Source organism: Acanthisitta chloris, unplaced genomic scaffold (assembly GCF_000695815.1).
Source record: "Acanthisitta chloris isolate BGI_N310 unplaced genomic scaffold, ASM69581v1 scaffold4701, whole genome shotgun sequence".
NCBI lineage: Eukaryota > Metazoa > Chordata > Aves > Passeriformes > Acanthisittidae > Acanthisitta > Acanthisitta chloris.
Window position 1 is genome coordinate 2,172 of NW_008657503.1, and position 9,334 is coordinate 11,505.

At 34.7% G+C, this 9,334-nt stretch overlaps 1 protein-coding gene across 1 annotated transcript; it reads left to right on the plus strand.

Moving 5' to 3' along the window:
* Positions 1-272: 272 nt before the first annotated feature.
* On the plus strand, positions 273-8,313 carry TSPAN19 (tetraspanin 19). The gene is made up of 8 exons (XM_009084728.1): positions 273-338; positions 441-513; positions 1,702-1,832; positions 3,088-3,162; positions 4,935-5,045; positions 5,870-6,013; positions 7,280-7,363; positions 8,239-8,313. Exons 1-8 carry the CDS (start codon positions 273-275, stop codon positions 8,311-8,313), a joined length of 759 nt encoding a protein of 252 aa, XP_009082976.1.
* The last annotated feature ends 1,021 nt before the right edge of the window (positions 8,314-9,334 follow it).

Below are 9,334 nucleotides of genomic sequence, written 5' to 3' on the forward strand. Positions count from 1 at the left end.
CTTCCAAAATACATGCTGCATCCAAATGTTTTTAGCAGTTAAAAAGGGGAAAAAAAAAAGCTAAAGAAATAAATACATGAAAAAAAATGCAACATTACAGGTAATTGAGACCAGACACCATCTTGATGCTTCTATTGTTGCTACTATTTTTAGTTCCATATATCAGGTCACAGGTTAAATTTATAAAACATTTTCTGAAGAAATATATGATTTGAATTGAACTGAATATATGATTATATTTTCAGCTGTGATTCAAAACTGAAAACAGAAGAATGAAAGTAAGAGATAAAACACTGTTACAGAAGTACTACTTAAACGTCTTCAATGGAATTTTCTTGGTAAAAATCTGTTTTCTTACTCTTATTTTGCAGCTTCAAAATTAATTTTTAGATGTTTTGTATTAAAACAAAAATCTTCCTTTTTTTTTTTCTTTTTGCCAGGCTCTGGGTCTTATGCTTTTGACATTTGGCCTGTGGCTTTTATTTGAAAGAAACAATTTGTTCAGTGTGTTATGTGAGTACAAATAAAATTTTTCTTTTGTTTTAAATGACTGCAGTATAAAAATGCCCCAGCCCTGGAAGATTTCAAGTCCAGGCTGGATGGGGCCTTGAGCAACGTGATCTATTGGAAGGTGTCCCTGTCCATGGCAGTCGGGTTGGAACTAGATGATTTCTAAATTCCTTTCCAACCCGAACCATTCTATGATTTTAGGGGTCTGTGAAACCGAGACAAACTGTAATAGATTTTGTTTTCCACAAGGTGGCAATATTGGATTGAATTACATAGTTGAGGTTTGTTTTTTTTTTCTCCGTTGTGTATATTTTACATCACTAGATGGCATCATTATCAAAATACGGGGGAAATATATATCACTATATCCACAACTTACGTATTATTATAATTTTTGTAATTTATTTATTTTCTTGATGCGCAGTTTGTAGATGAATCACTGAAAAATAAATCAGCTCTATTCATCTTTTCTTTTTATAATTTACCAGACTGCATTTGACCTGCATTTGAGAAGATTATAGGTGAATCCTTTATGGGTGGAATGAACAAAAGTTTAAGAGCTTGGGCTTCTGCAATACAGACGTTCCTTTTTCTCACAGTGCAAATCAAATTTTTTTCACATAAAATTAAGTTTTGGGCCACATAACAGCTGTGCTCTTAAAGAGTTGACAACCTTGGCTATGTTAAGGAGCATCAGTTCCAAACTGATGAGATGGAAACTATCCAATGCATTAATTCTGGGAAAAGCATTTGAGATGGAAGTAATGAAAACCCCTGCAAAAGTAGCCAGTCACAAAGAGAGAGGATAGCACTGAATCTGAGTCCAGATTTAATGAGAACTATATCTATGTCCATGTAGAATTTGCAGATGTGCTAATAGTTTTTGGCAAACCAAAAAGAATCTGTAAACTTATAATTGTTCTCTGACTTCCTTGTAAGTGGTTCACCTTGTTTAATTGAGTATGTTCTGCTTACATCTCAGATGTTTTTACTGTCATCTGAATTTATGAAAATATATCTTTCTATGAATATAGATATAAGGAATAATGATAGCCTTTTATCATGCTGCTATTTTCATCCTTTCAGTAATGGCATTCCAAAGATTTAGTTGCCTTTCTGGAATAAATTTTATAAATGGAGGTCTCAAAAAAAAAGAAAGAAAAGTAACAGCATGAATGCACTTTGTTACAGTTTCTTCAAGCAAGAATGAGCTAGTGACATATATTTCTCTTATATTGCTTGGCATTGGATCTGTTATTACTTTTATGTCAGCCATTGGATTCCTTGGAAGTGTTGTGGAAATCAAATGTCTACTAGTTATAGTAAGTGTAAACCAGTCTCCAACTTTCTTGCAAAATGAAACAGAATTTTGTGTTCATGAAAATGCTTAACAAATTAACAAATTTGCTCATAGAAAGTAGATAAATTCCTGTCTCAAATGAAATCTGAGCAAAACTGAAGATCTTTCCATGTCACTGCAGGAAAAGTTTCCAATGACAAAACACTTCTAATTTGATGCAGCAAAGATTTTTATCCACTGTGTTTATTAACAGGGGTTTTAAAATTAATTTAGTATCGAAATTATACAGAATAGCAATCTCTCAGTATGTGCTCACATGCTTAGTATGTGCTGAAGAAATAAAGAAAAGCCTGCTCCAGAAAATTGCATCTTGAAGGTGCAGGTAGCTACAGTATGACTACAATATTGAAAGGCAAAAGTATGATTAAAAAGCTGTTACATATGTAGATCTACCATATTTATATACAAATAGACTCCATATTTATAAACAATTCCTGCTTTTTAAGGGACAAACACCGATTTCTGAAAATTTGCACTGTAACTATACATTCTTATGATCACTTTGGTTTCATTTTCTTCTCTGTCTTTTGTTTTTTAAGCAATCTGTTTTAGGCTGTGGGAAGGCTGAAGCAGAGAACTGTGCTACTGATTCATCTGTTAAGCACTATAAATATTAATTTGCACAGCATTAAGAGGAGCTCAGGTGCTACAACCAGGAACCTTGTTCTTTCTTGCTTCTGCCCTAGGCATGTTGTGTTTGCTTCACAGTTTATTAGATGAGGAAAGAAAAAGAAATGTCTAATTTCCAATGTCCTTGGAAGCACCTGGTATCACAGTAGATACTGTGGGTGAAAATTTATTTTCACTGAAAATGAGAAAAATCAACTATCTTTTCTTTTGATTGTGTGTCTTATAGCTCAAAGGTGTCCTTAACTAGGCATGAGACTTTGGTACCATTATAATTCAAACTGGAAATAAAGAAAATTAAGAATTTTCTGCAGTGAAGCACAGCTGCTTAACAACAGTTTTTATTTGTCACTTCCAGCTATGGCTGTGTCTTTAAGCCCAACAGTGAGTTGTGCTTTGCCTGAAGTCTGCCTCTTAGATTATGATGTCATTTTCTGAGGGTTTTGAGGAAAACTGAATTTCTTATTTTTGTTGGAAATGCTCTAAATAATGCTCCTGAAGGCTTATACATGAGCTTCTGGAATTTTTTGTTGTATTTCTCACTTGTTCAATATAATGTTTATACATAATTTGGGTTTGGTTTTTTTCAGTATATGATTTTTCAAATCCTGATGTTTGTTATCCTGATGGCAATATTGGTGCTGATAATTATGAAGAAAGAAGAGGTACGTAAATAAAATGATGTATTTCAAAATTGTTTCTTGCAATTAATTAGAAAAAAATCTAATAGTTCTCACTGTATGCTGTATAACCATTTGCTTGAATTTAAGTATTCTACATGTTGTCCAGGTATAGCAGAACATGTGAAAAACTTAATCTGAGAAATTCAGCATGGTTCAATATAGTAAAGGATAGTGCATGGAAATATATTTCCAATTTCTCCCCTGCACTCTTCCTATTCAGGAATGTGGAAACAGCAGTGGAAGGGAGAGCATTATTCCTAATTGAGGAAGTCCCTCTTTACTGAGTACCAGCAGGGGTGGGAGAAAACATTAGGTGCTAAGCTGTGTCTGATAGCAGTGCAATTGATAGTAGAAGTCATTGGTATCATGGCATGCAAAGTATACTAATGAATTTCTAACTTTATTGTTTGAACTTGTATTTTAGGTACAAGTAGAGATCTAATCTAAGGAAACAAACCAATACATATCTTTGGTTTTTACAACAGAAAGCAACAATAAATGCCAACATAGCTGTTGTCACTAGTAACTGTTCCACTTTGAAGCTTTATTCAGCCATTTATTTTCTGCACATAGCAACTCAAATAGCTTGAGCAGTCCTCACAGTATTATATGGAAGGTAATGTGTACTGAATCCACACTGGTCCAGACGCTTCTCTATTCCATAATTTCAAAATCTATGGTTCGAGAAAACCTCCAATGACAGTGTTCTCATAAGGTTCATACAATTCTTCAAGGCCTGCTGCTATTCAAGCAGAATGCAGTGCAAAGAAATTATTTTTGCTCCTTCGAAGTGCATCTGTATCATCAAGATTTCTTCATTAAATGTTAACTTATAGTGACAGAGTCCTCCCTGGTTTATATGATGATTTTACATATTGTAAGATTTAAACTGTCAAGAATGATGTGTTCTGGAGTCAGCTATTTGTCCTAGGAAAATGGATTGAAAGTTTGCAGTTAAATTAATTTTATATCAACTGTAATTGCACCTGATCTCAACTTTAATAAAGTGTTGCTGAAGTATAAAAAATGGTAGTAATATCATCACTCACTGTGCAAGCTTTTGCGTTTTGGTTTTAGGATGAATGTAGCCAGGGAAATGAGTTGCAGAAGCCTAATTTTTTGCTTGTTTTGTAATGAAATATTTCAATGGCTTAGGAGTTCTCTTCTGCATGTACTCCCTGCTTTATTCTCTATATTCGCACTGTTTGTGATCAGTTTGTCCACTTCCATTACTGTTGAAGGTATATTTTAATAGTCTCAGCAAAGATGCCTAATCTAGGACTGACATGAGCTATTAACTCCTTTAGCCCAATCCAATACCTGTCCTGGCCAGATTCTACAGTACTCACACAAGCTTGCATCACGTTAAGTCTAGAATCAATTTTTGTTTTGTGCTTATTATTATATAGTGCCATGCTTATTAAAAATAAGTATGAGAAGTAGGATTTAGTATTGCAGGACAACTAAGTTTCCTTGTTCTTCTGGCTCTATTTTGGCTAATCAGCTTGTGCCTGCCTGTGCCATGTATGTGATTTGGGTCACTTTGTTTATCTTTCCCTTTTGCTTTTACCTTTCCCATTAGTGCAATTGCTATGACATGTCTTAGATTATACTTGGCAAATTGATTAGAATGCTGCTGCTTGCAAGTAACCCTTGAAGAAGCCTGAATATCAATATAAGACCAAGGATGGTACTATCCATCCACACTCTTAACTAATATGCATGTATCAAATGATACAAATATTTATTAACAGGTCTACAATCAATGGAACAGGAGAATTGATGAAGTTATTTCTGAATATGAGAATGAGAGCCTGGCTGAGAGGGAACCTGTGTGGAGCATTCTGAATGCTGTGCAGCACAATGTAAGGGAAAAAACCCAAACAATATCACCTCCAAAAATATTGCGTCGACCAGGAATGTGCATACCAAGCAGAACTCCCTTTAAAAAAACTTCTCCTTTAGTAAGGGATTAATTTTTCAAGATCTGCTGCTTCTATCTGATGTGGGCTGGAAGATTGTTTGCTGTTATATGGATTACTATGGATTAGATTAGGCTTTTGAAGAATTTATCAATTTATGTAGGAACAGGCAGTTCTTGTCACTGAATTTTTGTGCAGCCGAAAAAATGATGGGTGTCCTAGCATTTTGTACAGTGTTAGATACCATAAAGCAGTTGGTCTGCTTAGGTCTCCAGACTGACCTGAACCATGGACAAGTACAGATGATAGGAGGTCAAAGCAGAGCTACTGCTGTGAGAGCATTTGAATAGGTATTCCACTGAGACTCTCTCAGAAATAATGCTGAAATATGATGTTAAAAGGAACAAAGAAATAAATAAATGTTTTCAAAAACTGGATTTTATTTAAGTTTCTAGATACAAGTAAAACAGTGTCTGTGATTTTAGTTTTATTTATTATGTTTTACAAAATTTATCCCCATTTCCTGCATTCATTATAAAACCACATAGGTTTCTGTACTATCCAGTGCATATCGTGGGAAATGATGCATACACAAGTCTGAATCATCTCTTGCAGAAACCTCTCTATACTAAGTACAGAGGGAAAATATCCAGATAATTGAATCAACTAACTAATAAGTAGCACTCATTTGGGTGAAAATTTCTCTGTGTGACAGTCTTTGTAGATGTTGGAGTAACCAAGTTACACGATTTTGATTTCTATTCTAGATGAAATGCTGTGGAAGATACAATGCCACACAGTGGGAAAGGAATATAAACAAGAAAAATAGTACCCAGATCCCATGCTCATGCACAAAATCCAGTCTGAAGAAATGGTTTTGTGATGTCCCAAGGAATTCAACATACAGTATGGTAGGAAATAAAAAAAATTGTCTTGAAGAATGTAACTTTTGTCACTAAATGGAGTTTGGAAAAAAATTTACAGAATGTGTTTTCCATTAAGACTTGGCTTACAAATGCTAACGTTCATTGTTTTGTCTTTGGTCTCTCTGAAGGCTTGGTTTTTACTTGTTAGCTGTCAGTCGTATAGGCAATTCTAAATTAAGTATGCTTCAATAAAACAGGAGTCGTGCCTGATCAATATCATGGGGAAATTTAGTAGTGATTTAAGAAGTAGTAAGCACCTTAGCATTCACAAATCCATGCTGCGCAAATCAGTGATGACAATGGAAAGTGACAGTATATAAAAAGTATCCAGTACGTTTTACACTTGTAATTACTCTTCATTATTTACAGAATGTGAGCAATGTCTCCCCCATTTGTTTCCAGAGTATCTCCAATACTTTACAGAATAAGATGAATGAACAAGACACTGAAATAGGAGATGTGTTTTCCAAGAACAGTTCATGTTAACATTTGTGTGTCTTAATATCAAGGGACCAGTTTGCATAGGACCATCAGATATCACCACCTGAGCTGTACCAAAGTGATACATATTATCCTCTTCTGTAAATGGTGCAGTGTTATCCAATGAGGACTAAAATACAATGGGCAAAGGTTGTTTCTTGACAATGCAGAACAGTAAATAGGAAGGATGTTCTCAAGTGGCATCTAGTATTGCCTTCCTTTGCTCATCAGTTTGGAATTGCTCCCTGTTTCTACAAACCTTTGTCATTACTAAATGATCACTTAAAAATATAGAAAACATTTATTTATATGTTTTATTATATTTATAGCTATTTTAATTTACATAAAAATATAAAATGTATTTCTAAAAGCAATATAATAAGAATAGATTGTAACCTGGAAAATCTGCACATCTATTTCAGGATTCACAATTCATGAGAATAAACAAAAAATTGAAAATATTGTTTCAAGCATGTATTTGTAATCTCTCAGTTAAACTCACACAAAAGCAAATTCTCCTTTGTCAGTCAGAAGCTCTGGAACATTTTCATACAAAAATGTCACATTTCCTTAAGAACAATCTGTTTAGTTCATATAATTTAAAAAATGCTATAGCTAACACTCCATAGTACACATTACTGATATATTTGCTTTCTGGAAAGTTATATAGTTAGTTATATATATTTCAAAACTGTTTTCTTATAAAGATGCAATATGTTTTGCAAAGTTGACATGACTTTTCTTGACATCTGTTAATCTGTACTTGCTTAGGGATGTGAAGAATATTTAAATGCATGGTTTGAAAACAATGTTCTCATCTTAACTGCAATCACTATCAGCCTGCTAATTACACAGGTAAGAGTACTTTTGAAAAAAAAAAAAACAAGACCACAAAATACTGATATTCTGCTGGGAATAAAATTCAATTCAGTGCCATTTGGATTTGACATGCTCTCCAAAATCTTTCCATCAATTTCAGCTAAAAGTAAAATCAAGCACTGTTTACCAACAAGCTGACGTATATTCAAGCATCAGCAGAGATGATGTCCAATTTCTGTGGAATGAAATGTTTGGATTGACTTATGAAAGCAAACAGCATTGCAAGGATAGGAACTGGTTAAAGAGAATGTAAAATCTGTGTAGCAAAAGACCTCTCTTGTCCTCTCTTTGTAGAGAACCTAATCCATGAATATGCTAAATCAAACACAGAAAATCATGAAACCTTTCCTCCCACATATATATGAGAAAATCTTTTTGGGTAAAATGGAATAAAGCTTTCAATATCAAAGCAAAAATCTATGAATAATAGCAAAAATGATTGTTTGTTCACTTCATAGACACCCCAAAGGTTGTGTGTCATCAAGCAGGCAGAAGGATTTTTGATAAGATCTAAACTGGTGATAAGATCATTGAATTCAAGCATTTTGGATTCATATGGACACTTAAGTGAACTATGTGCCACTTGAAATAGATTTCAAAATACTTCTGTGGATGTGGCTTTAAGTGATTTCCTGGAGGTCATATGGAAAGGCTGTGCCAGAGCAGAGAATTTGGTGTGTGTCATCAGACAGACAATTTGGTGTGTGTCAATAGACACGTCCTGGTAATTCTCCTTTATATCTTCTGCATTGTCATTCATAGGAGCCAGGTTAACAGTAAGATTGACTCAGTCATGAGCGAGGATCAACACTTCCTTTGTGGTTTTTAACTTATCCTTTTTCCATTCTCAGATTTTTTTGATCACACTAACTCGTCGGCTATTTAGAAACATCAGAAAGGATAATATTTGGCCAAATGAATCATGAAGTCATCTGAGCGTTGCTGTGGTGCAAAAATTCTGTGATTCATTCCTGTGCCTGTCAACAAAATAGCTTCCACTAAAATTTGGATCAGGCTGTACTAATTGCAAGCACTAGGATATTAACATTTGGGCTTAAATATGTTTGGGTTTTGTTCGTGACTATGGATATGGTAGTATGCTACAAAATTTTGTGTGTTAAAGTCTGAAGTACTATGGTATTTACCAGCTGATTAATAAATTTTCCTGATAAGCTGAATATTAGTTTCCTGAGTCTCTGGAATGACTTGTTCAGAGTGTTATCAATAGTACTTTATAGTATACTGCACTTTGAAACAGAAGGAACCCTTTATCATATTTGGTTGAGAGAAAATATTTACTAAACATTGCTGATACGTCTTTAGGCCTTTACCTTTCCTTCCAGTCCTTCTCTGTTTTGTCCTTGTCTGTTGCATAACTTAATCTCAAAAAATTTCACTGAGTCTTAAAAATATTGGACTCCTCAGGTCTTTTGTGCCCATCAACACAGATAGGACTTGCAGTCTGAGGAGGTTGTCCTAGCAAACCAGCTAGCTCTTTGGGGCCCCTTTGCCCTTCAGGGTAGTCTCACATATGATCCTGTCAAGCAGATATGTGAGAATCACTGGGTCACTTATTTTAGAATTTTAAAGCCCACAGTCTCATGGTCATTGCAGTTGAGATGCTTGATCTTTGTATTTTCAACCAGTTCTTCCTTGTTTGTGAGTAGCAAAACCAGTAGATAATCTTGTCTAGCTGGTCTGTTGATCACCTGCATCGACCCAATATTAGTAACAGACTCCAGAAATCTCCTGCATTGCTTGTGCCAAGTCATACTGCCCTTTTAGCAAATGTCTAGTGGTTTTCTGAAGAGGAGAAACTGTAAGTCATGAGACTTCCTCCTCCACTTGTCTAAAGAAGACTTTGTGGACTTCACCTTCTTGATCAAGCAGTCTATGGTAGATTCCTTTTATGCTATCACCTGCATCAATTTGTCCTCTGATCCTTGC